Source organism: Ammodytes marinus, assembly GCF_949987685.1.
Source record: "Ammodytes marinus genome assembly, chromosome: 18".
NCBI lineage: Eukaryota > Metazoa > Chordata > Actinopteri > Uranoscopiformes > Ammodytidae > Ammodytes > Ammodytes marinus.
In genome coordinates, this window is record NC_137222.1 from 19952478 (window position 1) to 19974994 (window position 22517).

Here is a 22517-nt window from a genome sequence, read left to right on the forward strand (position 1 = left end):
TAATGTAAATGTCTCCTCGGATTCATTTTCATATGAAGCAATTCCGCATGATTTGTAGTTCAAATTCTGCCTCTCAATCTGAAAAAACAAAACCACTTTTGTTTGAATAAAGAATTAAGAATGATTGGCATGCATCGCCACAGTGTCATTTTTGATACTACCACTAGGATTCTCCAAAGTCAGGTATTTTCAAATCTGATGGGGGTCTTTAAGCATCGGCGTCACTGTTGATCAGCACAGGTTGTTGTGCTCATCAATCGATTTGGAATGTGGATATCTGTGGAAGAATTACATTTCACTCAATGCTCTCATAGTATAGTTTCTGTCCACAGCAGGGAGCTATTTTCAGCAACGAAGCTTAATCCACGCTGTTATTGGATATTGAATCATCCCATAACCAGAGTTACAATGACATTTTGAAGGAGTCCTTGTTGGTTTTCAAGTGTATTTTTAGCATGCTACCAACAGGGCTCTACTGTATGGATGGCAATATCAGTCAGTCATTGTTAGTCCACCATTGGTCGGGTATTGAGAAATTCCAACAACTTCTACATGGATTGCCATGGAATGTGGTGCAAATATCCATAGGGTCTGGACAATGAAAAATTCAAAAAGAGACTTGTTGATCGTACTATAATTGGCACAGGTTTTTGTACAGACATTCATCATGAATGTTGGTTCATAGATAGCCATTGAATTTGGTATTTATGAATTTAAATCATTGTGGTGATGACTTTACTCTTCATAACAGCATGATCATCAGGTCAAAGTTGTTATTTGCTAATTGCTAATTAGTAAAGCTTAGCATACTAACGCTCCTAACTACGATTATGAACAATCCTAAACTTGCTTAGCATTAGCATATAAGTATTGGCTTTGCGCTTATGTTTCCATGCTGACGTTAGCATTTAGCTAATAGCACTGCTGTGTACAGACACAAGAACCAGACTCACAAACAGTCTACGGGTCTAGTCTTGATGTAAAAGTATAATAAATACTTCAGTCCCACTGCTGCTTCAGTCATCAGGGGCCAAGACAATGAGTAATTCACAGCCATGTCTCTAATACTGGATTCTGTGCTGATCACATGTGGCAGACAAAACTGTCCTTTAAAGATATATTTATACCTTAGCTAGAAAGGTTGTATTGCCCTTAATGGAAAATTGCTCAATTGATGCTTTTTGTGAAATCCAGGGACACAGCATGTATTGTTTGAGGATTCATTTTCTTGACAATACAAGCTGAACGTCTCAAGGTTTTAAAATTGGTACCTAATGCCCACTCTGCTGCAAATAAGAAAAATAAGGAGTAAAGTGGAGTGAAATTAATTTGGTCACCATTTGATTTGTCACAATGTTTCTTTGACAGCGCCAATGGAAAAGAGGAGGATGTCTAGCCAAATTGATCCTTGAAGCTGATGATTTCCTTTGAGTCGACAAATGAAGCTGTTCTCTGCTCTCTCCTCACTTATAAATTAACCATCAGTGTATGCCTTACAACTGATAAGACTTTTATGTGAGTGTTTGCTTTTAATTCTGAGCGGATTGCACAGTGTCTTACAGTATAAAGGTTATTGATCCCCCACATCGCCCACTCGGGAAAATCAGGATGGGGTCAAACCACATCAGCACCCAAACTAATTAGACAAATAGAAGAATGGTTAGATTTATTATCACAAATAATAAAGATTGTGGTATGTGTGGGCAACTATGGGAATGTCGATGAAAATCCTCAAACATAAACAGTATTTGTAAAAGACTCGGGTTAAACTTGGGGTCTGTCACGTAACCCTATTTCAGAGTGAACTGAAGAATACATCAGAAATGTCCCAAAAATATCTATAAAGCCTTGCCACAAAAATGGTACAGGTCCCGTCCCGTCATTATGCCCTCCAGCTGAGTTATGTTCAATGACAACCTTCAAAAGGTAGAAAACATAGTAAACCAAATATGTTTGGCCTTTCTTTGCTATATAGACTTTAGTAAATTTGGTGTTTTGATCTGTGTCATCCAGTCCAAAGTCCCACCTCAACAATTGCAGTGTGGCACCGCTCACAGATCTGCCCGTTTTTATTTTTTCTGCAACACATCGGATAAGAGTCTGGGGGTAGGAAGACAGGTGTCCTGTAAATTCTAGGAGAGGATGAAAGCAACCAAGTGCTCATAAATTTCCCAGGCGGACTAGTGGCGGCTGCTGAAGAGCAAAAATGCTGTTTCACACATGACTATATAGCACAGAGCTGTAAGGCTGCTGGTATAACAGCCCTGAAATTCACAGAGGAAAGTATTCATTTGCTGTTGAAGCCGTACCACTTTGACAGCGCCTACATAGTGTCATCATATGGGTGCAATTTAAATGTAAACGAGTAATTGGTGGAGACTAAAACTGGATTTTCTTTTCAGCAAACGCACAGTACGTAGGTAGCTGATCGTGAGGATATATTCACTGGTTTGGAAAACAAGCATTCTCCAGAAATTTCGACACCACACTAGAACCAGACCTTAACCAATGAGTGGGGATGCTCAACCTAGTTTGCTGTATATGTATATGTAGATTTGTTGGTCTTGGTGGGTGGAGCTCTTTTTGGGAGTTGTTCCTTATCAGTCGAGGGACAGAGGGTGGCATGGGGCCTATGCCGTACAGATTGTAAAGTTGTTATGTGAGATAACTAGGCCAGTGATTTTCAACCTTTTTTGAGCCGCAGCACATTTTTTATATTGACAAAATCCTGGGCAGACCACCAACCAAAATTACACAAAATGACACTCTAACACAGTACATATAATACATATAGTTAATAATATAGTTTCTTATTGTATTTATACTCACTTAGTGTGAAACCTGGGCCTGTTTCGATGAACACAAAATGGATATCCTGGCAGGAATGGTAGAAAGACTGGGATTTTCACCACAACCCCTTCTACACCTGAGCCCTGTGATTTTTCCTTCTCTATCTCTACTGATTCCTCTATAAGGAAAATAGTTATTGGCCCAAAATTAACTAGTAGTAGCTAGATGACATAATCAACTAATTTGCATAATATGCTATTCTGAAAGAGGCACAATTAATAGAAAATGCTGACCAGGTAGTAGGCCAATACAAATTACCTAGGCCTCTTTACATATTTACAAACTAACTTTAAAAACTTTGTTAGTTGCCATAACTACAACAAGGTTAGTTTTTTTTTATAGATATGCAGTCGCCTCGGCACACTGGTTGAAAATCACTGAACTAGGCTATACAAATCAAATTGATTTGATTAAGATGAATTTGGCAGACTGCTGCAACATCTAATAAATGTCCTTAAGATTTGTTATCAACTTTTTATCTCAGAGCTCCTGTTAGGCGTTAGCATTGACCCGTATACAATCCATCTAGGTTTTCCTGTCTGAAAGGCACCTTTGACAAAGAGGGTCGGTAATCACAGCCTCTGCTGTGCACACCAGTGGTGCACTCTAAGGCAACAGGTTAAAACAAAAGCTATAAATTACTTTTAAACCCTCCTTGGACCCCCGGTCTGGAGGAGATGTGTTCCTCTTCTCTTAAAATATCACCTACATCCATCGTCTCTCTCTCTCTGTTCTTTCGTACAATGTTGCTACAGTACATCACCCCGTCAGAGTTCCAATAATGAAATGTGAGCCCTACTGCTCACCTTCCTCCACTCTCTCTTTCCCTCTTTCTTTCTCTGCCATCAGCTTTCTCTTCCAACTCCCTCTCCTCTTATTTCTCCATTCCAACACTCTCTCCCTCGTGTTGCAAAGTCACAGTCAAAGTCAGCGGTAAAGGCTGTAAGTACACTGTATATGAGTGAAGGACAGCTTTTATGGTATAGGGTAATGCCATAAGGACTGTTTTTTGCTGATGGGGTGTGTTTGATAGCTTTAGTGGCATTATCAGTGTGAAGATGGTACAAGGCGTACATGTGGTGACTCGTTAAGTACCTCGTTATGAATTTGGATTTGAATGCTTGAGGTTTGATCACTAAAAACCAAAACATGAGATCCAATGGATACAATCCACATGGAGACCCCACAGTGGTCAGGTTTAGTTCTGCTTAACCAACACACCACTGTGCTGCCTCTGTCCCAGTGCCCACAATGCAAGTTGCAACACACACAGACTAGCTCCCAAAATTTTAACTGCTACAGAAATGCTGCCTCTGCTTCTGGCCAGCGCAATCACGATTTCTGTCAAGATACTGTCAGGTTTTACCACAACTTAGCCCACAAAACCAGCTGTGCATCCATGTGTATACTGTACTGGAAAATCCTGATGCTGATTATTTATTTTTATCATTGATGAATATTTCAAGCAATTTCCGATAAATCGCTTTATTTAAAAAATATTACTAACTTGAAATTGTCCTCGGCAAGATCAAAGCCCCCAGAATTGTGTTTTTTTTTATATTTCAAAATACAGAGTAAGTTTGGCCTTTTTTGCTGGATGAATGACGTAAACATTAATCCACTATCAACATTTTTTTGGCACCGATATTTTGATTCTGCTGTCCAATCGTTCTATAATGTTAAAAGTAACAAAAGAAATGTACAAGAAATTACAGTGTGTGTTTAAATGACAGAAGGGGAGACTTGGGCACAGGCTTTTCATTTCCAATCAATGACAAAAGAGTGATCAGTGACACCACTGACTCATCAGTCATCATAACTCTAAAATACCATTCTCCAGGCCAGTAGTGGAGTTAACAGACAGTCAGACAGACAGATAAATAATCATGTCCCAAGTGAAACGCTCTACACACACAAACACACAGATAGCCCTGCATCAGTGTGAACGCATACACACAGACGGAGAGAAATTCAATCTTGTAAGTCTCACCTTTCCTGCTGCAGAGGCTCCTTTTTCCGTGGAGAAGCTGCAGAGAAACAGATGAAAAGGAAAAATTAATAACCAAGGGACAGTTGACTTTTGAAACATATCCACTTGGTCCACATATGTGCACATAGTATGAGCAATCACATAATATAATAATAATTATATTTCTTGGACTGCTCCTCCTGACGACTCTGATTTTGTTTCACACATATTTTATGCTTATGATGCACCCTGCAAGAAATACTGTATCTCTACAATCTATGTACATGTACATACAATCTTTAAAAATTCAATGTCATCATGACACAAATCACTGTTTTTACGGTACCAAGTAAGGGATAGTTTTGTTATATTGAAGATCCCTTCATAATGCACCTATACATGCATTCATATCCACAATGTGAAAAGCTGTAGTTAAAGGCAAAGGTATGACCTTTGCAGTATTCATGAAGAATACTTTAAGAGCTATAGCTAACATTTGATAGTAACCTGCTCCACCAAATTTTCTGATTGAAATACTATCATCTCTCCCTCTCAAACATGCACACGTTGCACACACATGCATAATGGAGCAAGGAATGGAAAGGAGGATTTGAAATATCTTGAGCTTTTTACATTTTGTAACACATTTCACATTTATCACAGGCAGATACATGCACAGTAGCACAGATTTGGTCATGGCTTTCATGTTATTCAGGTGTGTCAAACTCTGCTTTACATGGATGATTTTTTTTATACAGGAAATGTGACATGATCATGTCTACCGGTCAGGCTATAAAATACATTTGAAGCACGGGCATCAGGATGAATGTCACAAACACACACCAAATTTTTTTTTCACTGCAAACATAAAAGCTAACGTTTTGAGACGTCTGTCATTTTGTCAACCCCATATTCCTGCCAGAGTGAAATGACTCGAGTGGATGTCTTTATATCCCTATGTGCCCACAAAGGAATAGGCTTTCAATCCACAAATAAACGTGTCAAGCGGGAGTTCTCAGGCCCAGAAATAACGAGAAACATATAATTAGTCAAAAGGGTTCCGCAGTCCCACCTGCAATGGCACACTAAACTCAGAGTGCAGACCAGTTTTTCGAGTCAAATTAAATTAGCCTTGTTGACCTTCGAGACCAACTGAACCCTTTATTCTCTCTTCACAATTGTTTTTCAAATGTCCCCTCCTTTGTTGCTCTCTTTGCACTGCCAGATAATTGGCAGTGTTTGAAATCTCACAGATTAAAATATGCAACGCATTGATGACACAAACAGAACAAAAAGCTAATTATTTAGTCAAACATTAATTCAACCTAGAATATCGCCAAACATTTTGTCTTATTTTAAATGATCCAAGATGTGGAACAAATTCATGTATATTCATGTATTTAACATGGGAAAACATTATTTCAAGTCAGCCCAACATCGAACATTTATTTCCCTGCAGCACGGTGCACATTCACATCTACCCTGTTTAGACTATTACAATTTTTAAATACAAATTCACTACTCTGGGAATTATTTTAATTTATTTATGACATTTATGCAAATGTTTTGAAACGAGGAGTGGCAGTGCAAAATTAAACTTGCTTTCGTTTCTTGCAGAGAGATACCAGAGTGAAACAAATGAATGCATACAAAGAGTAACCATCTGTCTCTCGACTGCTAAGCTGTGTTGGCCCTGCAAGAGGCTCGGTAATGACCACGACACAACATCTCCGGGGGCGATTTGGGCAGAAATTAATTGTCAATGTAATTGTTAAATACATTTTGTGGGCCCTGTTTGTTTAGGAGAATCACAGAGGCATTTCCGGTGTTGTCCGAGTGACGGGCTGTGTGTTGTTTGGGTTGATGAGAAAATGAGTCTGGCACTTCCATCAGACTTTAATTTGCTTGTTGGGGATCACAATTATTCCAGACCATGCACGACAGATGAGTTGCTCAGGTGTGGCATTTTGAGAGATTTGGCATTTCCCCAACAGAGCCCGGCCATGGTGTGCAATGCATCTGTTTCTACTGCTAAAAGGGAGGGAATGAGAGTTGTGAGAGGCAGACGTCTGACCACATTAGGTCGACTAAAGACTGTGACGTCTACTTCAATCTAAGTAAAGAGAGGATGTTTTTCTTGGGGCTCTCTTTCGTATCTCTGTCAAGTCTTTTTCCTGCTGAGCAGCTCCCAAGGCCACATTTTCTTTCTTTTTTTTCCTTTCTTTTTTTTATTGAAGGTTCTGGCAATAGTCACATTAAGTACTGAATATATATATACAGAACCATATTTTACAGTTTTTTGCTTGCTTTAACAAAACACAAAAACAACAGGGGACAAGACATCAAAATCAAGATACAAAACAAAAAAATTAATTAAAAATGTGAGAAACATAACAAAAAACAAACAAACACATACACCACCAAATGGGCATGTACATTTACATAGAATTAATCTCCAATATTACAGGGCAAAGGTCAGACCAGAGGGGTCAACAACATCCAAGACAGGCTGCCACATTTTCTTTCTTGTGCCAGTTTTCATCACTGACACTCACAGTTTCAATGTTGCTAAATTGGTTTTAATAAAGCGCAATCGTCTCTGAGATTTCATCAAAGTAATCATTGATTTTGGTGATTGAACAGGTCAACTTGGATAATGGTTGCTCAATGACACTGTACAAATAGAATGTCTATTTCTATTATGTAAATTATTTTTGTTATGATAGTTTTTCACTTGGTGGTGACTCAAACAGAATTTTAACATACAGTATCTGTGCTGCCTGCATCAAGGCAGTGCTATCATGGCTGTGTGTCTAACTGTATTTAATGTTTAACTTTGTGGCTATCAATGTACCTGTGGATTATAATTCAAAACCCCATTGATGTTTAAATTACTCAAACTTAGATGGTAGTTTAGTTGTCGAAACCTTAAAAATAAATAACAGTCATTCAAAAAGTGGATATCTAGATTGACCAGTTATAGAACTCTGTTTGGGTATTTTGGGAGTATTCTTGGATCAGCCCTCACCTTGCGATGCTGCTGTTGGCCGAGCTCTCTCCGATCTGCGAGCTGGCGATCCACTTGGTCTCCCCCACCACGGTGCGGGCGTGCGGCAGGCGGCCCACGTCCTTCACCGTCATCATGAGGTGGCGTGAGGACTTGAGCACCCGGACGGCCTCGTCATGGGGGATGCTCAAGAAGCTGCGGCCGTTCACCTCCAGGATCTGATCCCCGACCTGCGGGCAGGGGAGGGCACACAGAAGGGAGGAGGGGGGGACTGAGAAAGGCGGACCAGGCAGACACTGCTTTCGCATGTACAGAGGGTTCACAGGTTCAAAAAGGTCAGAGAGAGGTGTCGTAACAGATGGAAGGTGGTAGAGGCGTGTAAAGAAATGTTTAATGGATCAGATCGAGATAATTTGTTTCTCTTTTCTCAACTGAACAGAAATAATTGCACAAAGATTAAGGTGTTCTCTGCTCGCTGACAGGTTCAAGATCAGAACGGTTTAATATGTCATTGGAAAAGGCTTCCACATGTTATTTAACATTCTATTAGAGGGCTGAGGCTCTGGACCGGAGGCAGTGCCAGAAGGAGAATAATGGCATCCATACTAAACACCACCTTGGACTGTACCTACTGTCTCCTATAATAAGCTGATGTGTAGCTTTAACCCCCAGTTAAACCTCCTGAGGTGGATTTGGGACCCTCATTCTGTGATGGATGAAACTTAAACACCATTTCACCCTTGCATATTCTAAGTACTTGATCTGTAGGTCTGTCTTGCTTGGCTGTATATATTGTGCACATTACTGTTCTGAATGGCTGCAAAACATGAATAACTTTATGTAAATGTGTCTCAACAAAGCTAATCATCCATAACAGTTTAATAACAAACATAACTTAACAAATAAACATTTTGTACACTGCAACATAATTTACCTCTTATATTAAAGCTAGTGCATAATTTCTTTCAACTTCTTCTCGGCATCTACATGAGGTAAGCCTTGGGTGATCACACATGGATTTCATACATTCTGCTGAACTTCCAGGTTTTTTCTTAGCAGTAAATCAACAACTGATAGTACATGCTGCCATAATGAGAAATACAGAGAGAGTTTTGTGGAGCTGATAGGCTTAATCAACTTTGTGTCAACTCATTTGATGATGGCTTGAACGTAACCATAATCATTTATATGAATAAGATACACATTATTGCTTTAAAACTGACCCACATTGTGAATGTCACCGTGCAGACACTGAGGTAACAAATACTACTAGGGGAAGGTGGGGTGATTTGTGCAACTTTTTACTCAAAGTGATTTTAAAGTGAGGCCTTGACAGTTATGTCTCCAACTCAAATATGTACATATATTTCAGGATGTTGTGCATCCCTGGCAATAAAAACTTTGGATCTGGAATAAACTGTTTAAGAAATATAGCTTTCGGAAAAAAAGTTGTCTTGACGCACAAATCACCCCACTATGTGGGGTGATTTGTGCGTCATTGTGTCACAATGACAAAGTCACCATCATCATCTTTCTGGCCATCTGAACTCTCATCAGTGGTGTCGTTAAGTGGAATTGAGATATCACTCTCTTCTGAGCTACTGTAGACAATCACTTTCTTTTGGTGACCAGCGTATACAGCCATGCCACTGGCACGACTCTCAGAAATGTACTTTGCACTAGTTGCTCCGTGCTTGTGGAACCAACTGCCACCTGACAAATGTGATTCCCCGTACATTTCTGCCTTTAAATCAAGGCTCAAAACCCATATGTACACCCTGGTGTTTCCTCCCCATTAACTATCTTACCTCTGCACTACTATCTGTGTTTATGTGGATGTATGGGCTTTACGTCTTTTATTTTGGTTATTGTTATTGTACCTTCATTGTTTACCTACTGAATGCACTATGTACAGCACTTTGGACAGTGCAAACTGTCATAAATGTGCTTTTATAAATACATTTTACTTACTTACTTACTTATAACTCACCCAGGCCCTTGCGCACAAATCACCCCATCCCCAGAACTTTGGATAATAGGCATGATGCAGCAATTTAGGGTTGACATTGTGCTAACTATATAGACTCAAAGTGTAGCATACCAAAGCACTAAAACATGTGTCAAATGTTTTCAAACGTGTCTATAATTGTTCAGACACAATAATCAAAAAACCTTGATCATGGAAATTTTACTTTGAAAGGCAAAACACAGTTTTTTGAGCTTAAATGTGCTTATATCTTATTCCTTGTGTCTCCCTTCTTTACAGGATGAGTCAAATGGATGGCTCTTCTTAAATATGTGGTCACATTTCCAATTTCTTCCACGGTTTTCTAGAAACAAGGGGTTTTGCAACTTCCAAAATGCACAATTCACCCCACCTTCCCCTATACCCCTGGGAAAAAATTTAAGAAATGATTTGGTTCTATAGAAAATAATATCATGTAGTTTGGTCATCTTACACAATTACCTTCATCTGTCACCATAACAGTTAACAATGCATTAGTCACAGAGGACAGGCTCACTACTCCCCCTTTACGAAACAGCACAGAGTCAGTGGGCTTGTAAATTACTTTGTCTGGCATTTAGACTTAGATGCAGTGTTTAGCACTTTAAAAAACTGCCCAAATGTCACTTTCGTTCTCTATTACGTCAACCGACTGAACATCACAATCAGTTCAAAGTTATCCCGGAGGCAGCAGCCGATGCAAGCTGGAAATTCAACACATTTAGAACAGCGTTGTATTCTAAATGTTATTGAATCTTCAACTATCATCAAGAAACTGAAACGTGTTATAATACCACGGTTCAGTTTCTTGGGTGTTCTCCAACAACTTGAGGTGACCCAACATATCTGTCTCTATGAATGCACAGCAGCACCTTTAGAGCACATCTGAGGCAGCTAAGGACATCCTCCACATAAACTCTAATACATTTATCAGCTATTTCTACGATGGCCCAATTTGTGAAAAGATGCAGTAGGGCCATTTGATTGAAAATGCAAGCGGACACATAATCAAAGCGTCTGTGTTTACAAATGCAATCAATCAATCAGTGCTAACAAGCACCTTTGCACAGTGAGGACATTGCTGACGCAGCAAACACTTCTGATAAACACTTCATTCGTGCTGTGGTCTGAGCCGCAGCCTCAGGGTTGAGAGACAGATTTCAAGACAAGCTGTTTGTTCCAGCTGTTTGTGTTTCGAAAAGAGTCAATACTCTGCTTCTTTGGGAGTTTTTGCAGTGTTTGATAACTCTGAAGTCTAGTTTATTGTGAGCGGCTCTGCTCAGTTTATCTATGTTTGACTTGGAATGTGACACTTGAGAACACACATGGCTATGCAACCCATGGAGACGAAGAAGAAACAGAACACAACACCGTTTCTTCTGGAGGTGGTAGTGGTTATGACAAACATAACATACTCCATCACTTTAAATGCTTTTCAAAACGCTTTTAATGTTTTTGAGCACAGTTATTCAAACTATGATCAGAAAATGTGCAAGCTGTTGTGTTTTTGTTTGTTTAGTGAATTGATATATATTTCCATAAACCATTACTTTTTAGCAATCAATTCTTCTCCCATATGTTGTAGCTATGGCAAACTGAGCTCAGGTGCTTGCCGTTTGGGCCGATTATCCCCTAATCTCTAGAACTTATTGGGCCTTTTCCACAGCACACATTTTAATTAGCCATACAGCAGGGAAAGCAGGTGTTACTAACAACATTAACAATGGTTCCGTTCTAATCAAGGGGTCCCAGCAGTGCCTTCAAAAATTCCACAGTGGACAAAAGAGAGTTGTGTCCATGGCTTCAATCCCTTGCTTTAATGGATGAAAAAAATACTGTTTTGTGATATGATGACTTAAAAATGAAGATAATATTAAATGTCTGAAGTCTCAACTTAATCCTAACTATGGAGCGATGGGAGAACTTGCCAAGATGACAAAGCACTCCGTCAATCAGGCCTTTATAGAAGAAATAATTTGGAAGCCATTTGTGAGCAAAAGGAGAAATTAAATTATGCCTGTAGTTTGCATTGAAGGGGAGACAAATCAGAAAACTGAGGACTCAGCAAATAAAACCTGTTTCAGAGGGCACATGGTCTCACTGTTGCACTTGATATTGCCAAGTCACAGCCTGGATTCCCCCCCTCCCCAATCAGAACTCTTATTGCATGGGTTGCTCACATCTTACATGCATTGATTACTGTAATACAGTCCTGTCTGACATCCCCAACGAACCTATTCACCCACTTCAGCTCATTCAGAACTGCATGCAGCAGACATTATAACACGCTCAAAGTCCAATCAACATGTCACTGCCATCCTGATTCAATTACACTGGCTCCCTGTGTCACAACAGATTAACTTTAAAATCGTATGACTAACATCTACGGCTCTTCATAATCTTTCGACTGTTAAGCTCACAGATCTGCCTCAGATATACGCCTCGTTCCAACTGAGCATTGCAGTGTGGTTCGGCACAGCATGCCACGGTTCAGGTTCTTACATTAGATCTGGCTTGTGTTTCCACTGCAGACAGCACCCTTACTTGGTAGGCATGGTTTATGCCGGATGGCGATCTCCGCGGTGAGGGTATATGCAGTCTATGGGTCAGAGCCGGCGAACAGTGCTTGCAACGGCAGCTACCTAACATGGTCACATCGTAACAGCGGGACACAGTGTAACTGGCACACCGTTGATACGGCCCCAAGGCCTTTGTGTGTGTGTGTCTGTGTATAGCAGGTTGGCCTAGTTGACGACAAAAGGGTTGGTTTTAGAATAGAAAGCAGCAGGCCTGTGCCTCCAACTTCCCATATAAACCTCCCCATCCTGCCAATTGTGCCCTCTCCTCCTGGCATCATGTTCATTTAATTTTTTGTAGTTAATTGGGATTACTGCATTTGCCTGTATAGCATTATTTTAGTATATCTTTTTGTAAAAATTTACATTTTGTTGAAGACGATTTGTTATTTTTCTAGTTACTTTTCTTTTTTGCTGAAATATCCTGCGGGTCTTCTTGATTTGTTATGGTTCATTAGCTGGCCATACCACTGTCACACTGTCATGACTTCATGCCTGCGACACTGGAATAGAACAAAACCGTTGTTAATGTTATTAGTTCCACCTTTGCTTTGTATACAATGACAAGACAATATGTCTGCTGTGAAGATTGCCTATTAGTTGCTATAGTGAAAGGGAGTGGGTGGGACTGGGTTATAATATGCTACTACAAGGCCAGTGGTCTGGAAAATCCAACCAGAGATGTTACACGACTAACTTAGGCCATGGGTCTCTGCCTGAAGCCATTTTACCAGTACTATTAGTGCCTGTTCTTAAGGACAAAGCTGGCAAAATAAACAGCATAGACAATTATAGGCCCATAGCTTTAGCCAGCATTGTTTCCAAAATCTTGGAGAAAATCCTCCTTAGCAGGTTGGAAAAGTACATTCTTACCACAGATAACCAATTTGGTTTTAAACGTAAACATGGTACTGATATGTGTATCTTTGCCTTAAAGGACATTTTAGACCGATATAATAGCTTGAATTCCACTATCTTTACGTGTTTTATGGATGCTTCCAAGGCATTTGATCGTGTTAATCATCAGAAACTGTTCCTTAAGTTGCATCATAGAGGAGTGCCTAAAGTCATTATTAGAATCTTAGTCTACTGGTACGCTCATAAGTCTATGCAGGTGAAATGGGGGGATTCTGTGTCAGAACCTTTCTATGTTGGTAACGGTGTACGCCAAGGTGGAATCCTATCTCCTTTTCTTTTTAATGTGTATATGGACGAATTGTCACAGCAGTTGAATGCATCCAATACAGGATGTGTGATTGGCAATAGTCTCATTAATCACCTTATGTATGCAGATGATTTGGTCATATTTTGCCCATATAGTGCTGGCTGACAACAACTTTTGAAGGTTTGTTCCCAATAAGGTGTGGATTTTGATATCCGATATAATGCAAATAAAAGCAATATTATGATTGTCAGAGGCAAAGAAGACAGGAAATTAGTATTTCCTGATTTCTTTTTATCTGGTACTGCTCTTAAAGTATGTGATGATGTGAAGTATTTAGGCCACCATTTTGTTAATGATTTGTCAGATGATAAAGACATCAAAAGACAGTGTCGTAAGATGTATGGTCAAGCCAATATGCTTGCACGTAAATTTAACATGTGTTCAACTGCTGTAAAGGTCGCGCTATTTAGAGCATTCTGTACCCCGCTATATACTGCCCATTTGTGGCGTGCTTACAGAAAAAGCAATATGAAAAAAGTAACTGTGGCTTATAATGACGGAATGCGGATGCTTCTCAGAATACCGAGATGGTCTAGTGCCAGTCAAATGTTTGTAAATGTTGGTGTGCCTACCTGTCATGCTTTAAGAATTTGATGTATCGTTTTATGTGTAGGTTGACGGCATCTGAAAACAGTATTATTCAGGCATTGGCCAAGCCTGGGCTCAGCTCTGTCAGGTTCTCATCCACACTCTGGAGACATTGGAGGGCATGTTTGTATACTGCACGTGTTGTATGCTGATCTCTTATTTTATTTTTATTTTTTTTTAATCTGCATGCATTGGTGTGCTTTTTTGTTGTTATTTTTGTATTGAGTCTATTTTTTTATACATTGTACTATGGATCTTCATGTGTCCTGAATAAAATCATATATAACACAACCATGTATAGTTTATTTTTATTTTGAGCTTTGTGGCAAGGTATTGTTTACCCTTTGAAATGTTTTCTTATGGGAGGTCCAGACTGTCTTCTGGCCTGCAGCTATGTATCAATCCTATACACTGTGTGCACAATTATTAGGCAAGTGGGGATTTTGGCCATATCATAATTTTTATGCATATTTCCCAACTTCAAGCTGTATAAACCTAAGTGCTTATTGGATTTAAGCATACCAGGGGCCTCATTTATAAAGCTTTGCGTGGGATTCACGTGGAAGCTGGCGTACGGAACAAATGTAGGATGTACGTGCGAACAAAAATATTCGGATTTATAAAACAGTGCGCACTCACGTCCTACGCCTGTTTCCCTTTATAAATCACAATCAACTCTAAATGTGGCGCAGCCTTTGCGGGCTTCACGTACCGCCCATATTTACCCATACATAGTCATTGACACACCCGAATTAATGTCATTTACTGAGTGCATGAAGGCGGTAGTGGCAATCGCCGACTGAAAGAGAAATGGAAAAATAGACTTCACACGGTGTGGATCACTGCAGTCACGCCGCAGTAGGCTAACCGTTGGAGAAGTGGCTACCAGGGAAAATATAGTTTGGTGGCAGTGTGAGCGTAAAGGCGTCAGAGTGCAGCCTGTGGCGATCTCTGTGAACGCTGTGGCCGAAATAAAAAGAAGCGATCCGACATAAAAGTGGACGCAAACAAGTGCATGTCCTCACACAGCAGTGTGTTTGTGCCACGAGCGGGGGGCACCGAGACCCCTCCTGAGATACAGATTCGGAGAATTCATCCCGGGGCAGTGACGGGCGGCGGAGGGTTAATAATAAACTTCACAGTCCCTTTCAAAACACAGTTGCGATGTGCTTAAACACAAAGAAAAACACATAGATAAAACGGACTAAAAGCCGCGAAAAATTATCACAGTAGCCTATGTGATGTACAGTAGGCTTATCATTAGTGTATGAAACTGTGCACTCCTTTCTGCCTGACTGAGGCATCGAGAACAGCGTCAGTGTAAAAGTAATAGGCTGTATTCCACCTCAATATTATCAGAGTTGATTCAATAACATGCAGATAGGTTATTCTTTAATAGCTGCAGAGCTTATTCGAACGTTGCTGTTTTTTTTATTTGCACTCCGTTTGTAGGCTATTTAAGATCCTAATTCGTTTTGTTTTTGTTGTATCACTCCATGGTAAAATCCGTGGAGGCATTTGTTTATTAGTTGTAAGAATGGCTTCATCCGTTTTGCAAAGGAACTCCCAATAAATGATAGACCTACATGGCTTATAATAGGCCTATCCGGATTAATTTTACACAAACACGTTCTTTCTCGCACTTCATACATGTGCAGACGGAGTCGCCGTTTCTCCTTTCTCCACTTTCTGTGCGTACGCATGGGTCAGAGTTTGCGTGGAGGACCGCACATCTTCCCGTCAAGTTTGTTTTTTATAAATCCCAATGTTTGCATAGAAATTGGCGTGCGCCCTCTTCTGGGCGTACGCCACGTTTATAAATGAGGCCCCAGGTGATGTGTATTTGTGTAATGAGTTAAGGTGTGGCCTAAGGAGATCAACACTCTATATCAAGGTGTGCATAATTATTAGGCAGTTTCTCTTTCTCAGGCAAAATGGGCCAAAAATAAGATTTAACGGACTCTGAAAAGTCAAAAATTGTAAAAAGTCTTTCAGAGGGATGCAGCACTCTTGAAATTGCTAAGATATTGGGGCGTGACCACAGAACCATCAAACGTTTTGTTGCAAATAGCCAACAAGGTCCCAAGAAACGTATTGAGAAAAAAAGACACAAATTAACTGCCAAAGATTTGAGAAGAACCAAACGTGAAGCTACCAGGAACCCATTATCCTCCAGTTCTGCCATATTCCAGAACTGCAACCTACCCGGAGTGCTCAGAAGTACAAGGTGTTCAGTGCTTAGAGACATCGCCAAGGTAAGGAAGGCTGAAACCCGACCACCACTGAACAAAACACACAAGTTGAAACGTCAAGACTGGGCCAAGAAATACTAAAGACAGATTTTTCAAAGGTTTTATGGACTGATGAGATGAGAGTGACTCTTGATGGACCAGATGGATGGGCCCGTGGCTGGATCAGTAACGGACACAGAGCTCCACTTCGACTCAGACGCCAGCAAGGTGGAGGTGGGATACTGGTATGGGCTGGTATTATTAAAGATGAGCTAGTTGGACCTTTTCGGGTTGAAGATGGCCTCAAAATCAACTCCCAAACCTACTGCCAGTTTCTAGAAGATACTTTCTTCAAGCATTGGTACAAGAAAAAGTCTGCATCTTTCAAGAAGACCATGATTTTTATGCAGGACAATGCTCCATAACATGCATCGAAGTACTCAATTGCATGGCTAGCCAGTAAAGGCCTTAAGGATGAAAAAATAATGACATGGCCCCCTTCCTCACCTGACTTAAACCCTATTGAGAACCTGTGGGCCCTGCTTAAACGGGATATTTACAGTGAAGGAAATCAGTACACCTCTCGGAACAGTGTCTGGGAGGCTGTGGTTGCTGCTGCACAAAAAGTTGATCGTCAACAGATCAAGAAACTGACAGACTCCATGAATGGAAGGCTTGTGACAGTTATTGAAAAGAAGGGTGGCTATATTGGTCACTGATTTTTTTTTTTTTTTACATGTCGGAATTTTTTATTTAGTTGCATAATAATTCTGCATACTAATAGTTGCCTAATAATTGTGCACATATATATATTCTCGTAAGAAAGACAAAACCTCACTTTTACTTTCGTAAACATTCAGGTTTAGGTTCATTAACATTTTGGATTGACCGAGAGCACTGTAGTTGTTCAATAATAAAATTAATCCTCAAAAATACAACTTGCCTAATAATTGTGCACACAGTGTAGTTTGTGTGGTGTAATCAGATCAGATTATTTGCACCCGTTGTATTTGGCAAATTAATGGGACTTCGATTGTGACTGTGTCAGCTTCGTTTCGAAACCGCACGCTGTTAATTACAGAGAAACCAATTAAAGAATGCCAATACACTGTATTAATCTTCCTTAGAAGTGCTGTATTATTGTAATGGTTCATGACGGATCGATCAATATTTTGTTACTTGTGGTGGTCTCTTTTATCCTTTTAGGGACCGACAATAAAGCCGGTAACTGTTCACACACGCACGCACGCACACACACACACCATCATGTGGTTCAAGTTGAGTCACTGTGCTGCTGCCGCATCTCCTGCCATCATCAAGTGGCCACTGACGCCTCTATTTCTCTCGCTCTATCTGCTCATTATTCTGCTCCTCAGTGTGCACGCACGCAGGCATGCACGCATCGTCTAATCTCTAGAAATCGTTGGCCTTTTCCACAGCACACATTATAACACACACACACACACACACACACACACGCACACATTATAACACACACACACACACACACACACACACACACACACACACACAATTTGGCAGTAAATGGGCCCTGTCCTGAGTCACTGGCACCTCGCTGCATGCTGGACAATTACACAACAACCCATGGCAATGATGTTTTCCATTAAAGCTTTAATCAAAGCCGCCATTTAATAATAACATATTTTTCAATTGGAGAGGAAAACAACTCAGGCGGCGGAGTGTAGTTTTAATTGAGCGCAGTGAAACACCACACTGAAAACCACTGCCACTGAAACTACCAATTATGAAACCATAATGTCCAAAATTATTCTCCCGGTGGGGGTGAACAACAGACACCTGCATGTGACTGAGAATTCACCAGGGTAAGGCAAGACGAGAGAGACGTGTATAGAGGAAATGTCAGTGGTTTCACAGTGACTCGATGGACTAATCCATGGAATTAAGTAGAGATAAACATGCTGACATTACTGCATCTCCCTTGTCATATGCAAAGGATTTTTAAACCTTCTGCCAAGAAACACAGAGCAATTTCACACCCATCCTGTCAGTGTCTGTGAAATGTTTCGATAACAAGTATTTTTCCTCCTTTAAACTCGTATCTAAGACTAATATTGAGAGTAACATGATCCACATTCACAAAGCCTACTTTCAAGCGGAATTTGCCCCTGCAGTTATGGCAGCATCACTGGAACACATTAATCAATCTATTTGCGCCAAGGCATGATTCCAAAAATAACACTAACAAACGTATAGCATTAAAAATTTACAGACCGACTCACCAACAGGTAAAAATCTCATTCTCCACTGGGCTGTCTTAAAGATAACCCTTAAAATACAAAAATTCTCATTTGTGGACGGATTTAAATGCAAATTAGAGTGCATCACTTGGCAAGTGCTAAGTGATGAATCATTTACCCTGTCTGCTCCTACTAATTGCTCCCAAAAAATGTTATTCTGGCTCCATCCCCGGCCCATTTTTTCCTGCTATTATGCGTTGACTTACAGTGCCTTGCAAAAGTATTCATACCCCTTGGAATTTTCCACATTTTGTCACATTAAAACCACACACATACATTCATATTATTGGGATTTCATGTGATAGACCAACACAAAGTGGCGCATAATTGTGAAGTGGAATGAAAATGAAACATGGTTTTACATTTTTTTTAGAAATAAAAAACTGAAAAGTGTGGCGTGCAAAAGTATTCAGCCCCCTGAGTCAATACATTGTAGAACCACCTATCGCTGCGATTACAGCTGCAAATCTATTTGGGTATGTCTCCACCAGCTTTGCCCATCTACAGACTGACATTTTTGCCCATTCTTCTTTAAAAAACAGCTTGAGCTTCAGATTTAGCATCAGATTGTATGGAGAGTGTCTGTGAACAGCCATTTTCAAGTCTTTCCAGAGATTCTCAATTGTATTGAGGTCTGGACTTTGACTGGACCATTCTAACACATGACAATGTTTTGATCTAAACCATTCCATAGTAGATCTGGCTGTATTTTTAGGCCAGTTGTCCTTCTGGAAGGTGAACCTCCACCCCAGTCTCAAGTCTTTTGCAGACTCTAACAGGTTTTCTGTACTGTATTTGGCTCCATCCATCTTCCCATCATACTCTAAACAGCTTCCCTCTTCCCTGCTGAAGAAAAGCATCCCCATAGCATAATTCTGCCACCACCATGTTTCACGTTGAGGATGGTGTGTATAGGGTGATGTGCAGTGTTAGTTTCCGCCACAAATTTTTGCATTCAAGCCAAAAACTTCAAGTTTGGTCTCATCTGAATATGCTGTGTGGCATGGCATGGCTTGTGGCAAGTGTTGGAGGAAGGTGCTCTGGTCAGATGAGACCAAAATTGAAGTTTTTGGCCTTAAAGCGGCTACGAGTAACATTTAAATATCTTTTAAACAGCCTCATGTTTCCTCTGATAATCATAAATTACCTTTAACAGCAAACGAGACCATCAGTGCAAAGAAAGACGTTTTTAAATAGTTTTATTACTGCTTTTGGTCTGGTCGCACACCCAGTCCGATTTTCGGTTCGCTCGTGCAGGCTCTATGGTCACATATCCGTATTGGTCGCAGATTTCAGTGTGGCGCAGCAACGTGAATTGAGAAGCCTATCCCTCCAGGTGAGGGAAGGGGAGCGGGAGCTTTGTTTGAGACAGTTATTTGTCGTCATAATGACTGATAACGGGGCTGAACCATCAAAGAAAAAATGCAATGAAGAAAAGCTAAAAGGGAGAGTGATATAGGCTACTGGAGGGACCAGGGCGTTGCCAAGCAACGTGTATACAATTTCACGAGAGCGAAACTAGACTGCAGTGTTTACTCCTAAATGAATGAGCGGTTGGTACTAACACAAAGTTTGCTTTGCTTCACCATCATCAGATAACCATTATCTGAATTAGTCATTATTTACAACAACACAAACACATTACCTCATCGTGATCCATACTAACTGCCGTCTCTCGTTCATTCGCTTTCTGTGAGGAGTCGGACACGTAATCTTTCAGCTCCGTGAGAGAGAGAGTAGTTAGGTGACACTGCTGCATCAACTCATTGCAATCAGGTGTGTGTGTGGCAGTGACTGGCATTAGTTGATGCAGTGTCAAAACCACTCTCACACTTTCAACACATGGACATGCACTATATTGCTCCCTTCTCAGTACACACTCGCGCCCCTGGCACGAGCTAGAAAACAGCTTTGCGACAGCGGGCGTCGTAAAAATACTACCGCTTTTGTCCAAAGGGGACGCCAACGTGCCATGTTACTCGTAGTGGCTTTAACGCAAAGTGCAATGTGTGGCAGAAAACTAACACTGCACATCACCCTATACACACCATCCCCACCATGAAACATGGTAGTGGCAGCATCATGCTGTTGGGGTCCTGTTCTTCAGCAGGGATAGGGAAGCTGGTCAGAGTTGATGGGAAGATAGATGGAGCCAAATACAGGGCAGAAAAACCTGTTAGAGTCTGCAAACGACTTGAAACTGGGGTGGAGGTTCAGCTTCCAGAAGGTTAAATACCAGGGCCGGCGGTAGCCAGGGGCCAGGGTGGGCCGTGCCCACCCAAATGTGCTGGGCACAAAAATGCTGTTTTTTTTTTTTGTTTTTTTTTGGTGGAAGTCCAGACCCACTATCGGACGGACCTGTTCATTCGCTGTCCAAGAAAATGTCAAATAAAATTCAGACAATTAATTAATACTAAAGAATATACCATTACCATGCATTATTTCTAATTGTATTATTGGGTGGGCAGGACAGCCTGCCTCCAAGTTACCCACCCGCGCGCTTATAGTGGTCACTGGTCAGCAGAGCCGGCCCGAGGCATAAGCGAAATGAGCGGTTGCTTAGGGTCCCGACTGCCAGGGGGGCCCACCCAATTTTTTTTTTGTGTGTTTGATATCAACATCATATTATATAAATGTAAATTATCATACAATAAAAGGAATACAATGTTTTGGTAGATAGTTAATAGCTTAATAATTTAATCAGTTCATCTGGGAGGTAATCCGAGGTTAACTGATCACGTCGCGTCCAAGTCCATGACATGCACAGTGTGTATTGAGTTTATTTAAAAATATTTGAAAATGGGGCTGCCCTCAGTTGCCCATGCACTGTGTATACTGTAGTCTATAGCCTATTTCAGCCTCGTCTGTGGAAAAAAAGATAACTGGACAACAGAATTCTTCTGCTTCGTTCCTCTCACTGCATTTAAATTAATTCATTATATTACAGAAAAATATGTCCCGTAAAAGAAAAAGAGCACCAAGCCCATCCCAGAGGACCCTGCATAATATTTTATTTCAAATTTATATTTCTATGGAAAATCCATGTGTCTTTCTTCAATAGCTTCTAATTCATCCGACCCAGTGTCTCCAAATTATTTGTTCACACAAAATTCGTCAGATTTGGCCTCTTAATTTTCCTCTCAAAGTGCACCAGATTCATGCATTTCACTTTAAAAAGGTAAAAAAAAATCTCCCGGGGAGGCATACCCCTGGACCCCCTTAGCAGGGTTGTGACCTCGGCTGGCTACTATTTTCACCCAGCTGGACATCAGAGGCAATAGTGGAAAGACTATATATCTATATAGTGTGTATAGTATATACAGTGGAGGAAATAAGTATTCGATCCCTCACTGATTTTGTAAGTTTGCCCACTTACAATGAAATGAGCGGTCTATAATTTTAATGCTAGGTTTATTTTAACAGTGATAGACAGAATATCAAAAAGAAAATCCAGAAAATCACATAAAAAAAAGATAGAAATTATTTTGCATTTCATTGAGTGAAATAAGTATTTGATCCCCTATCAAAACATTGCTTAGTACTTGGTGGAGAAACCCTTGTTGGCAAGTACAGAGGTCAGACGTGTCTTGTAGTTGATGACCAGGTTTGCACACATCTCAGGAGGATATTTGGACCACTCCTCTTTGCAGATCCTCTCCTAATCTTTAAGGTTTCGAGGCTGTAGCTTGAGCTTCAGTTCCATCCACAGATCTATTGGATTAAGGTCCGGAGACTGGCTATGCCACTCCATGACCTTAATGTGCTTCTTCTTGAGCCACTCCTTTGT

At 40.5% G+C, this 22517-nt stretch overlaps 1 protein-coding gene across 1 annotated transcript in view; it reads right to left on the reverse strand.

Moving 5' to 3' along the window:
• The window catches only part of whrna (whirlin a), a gene marked incomplete at both ends in the record, with an annotated part of 218267 nt that overhangs the window by 40150 nt on the left and 155600 nt on the right, over positions 1-22517 (reverse strand). Inside the window, 2 exons of the mRNA XM_080047319.1 lie at positions 4841-4877; positions 7848-8056. Of these exons, the coding sequence (XP_079903445.1) occupies positions 4841-4877; positions 7848-8056 (246 nt within the window). The remainder of the gene's footprint in view (positions 1-4840; positions 4878-7847; positions 8057-22517) is intronic.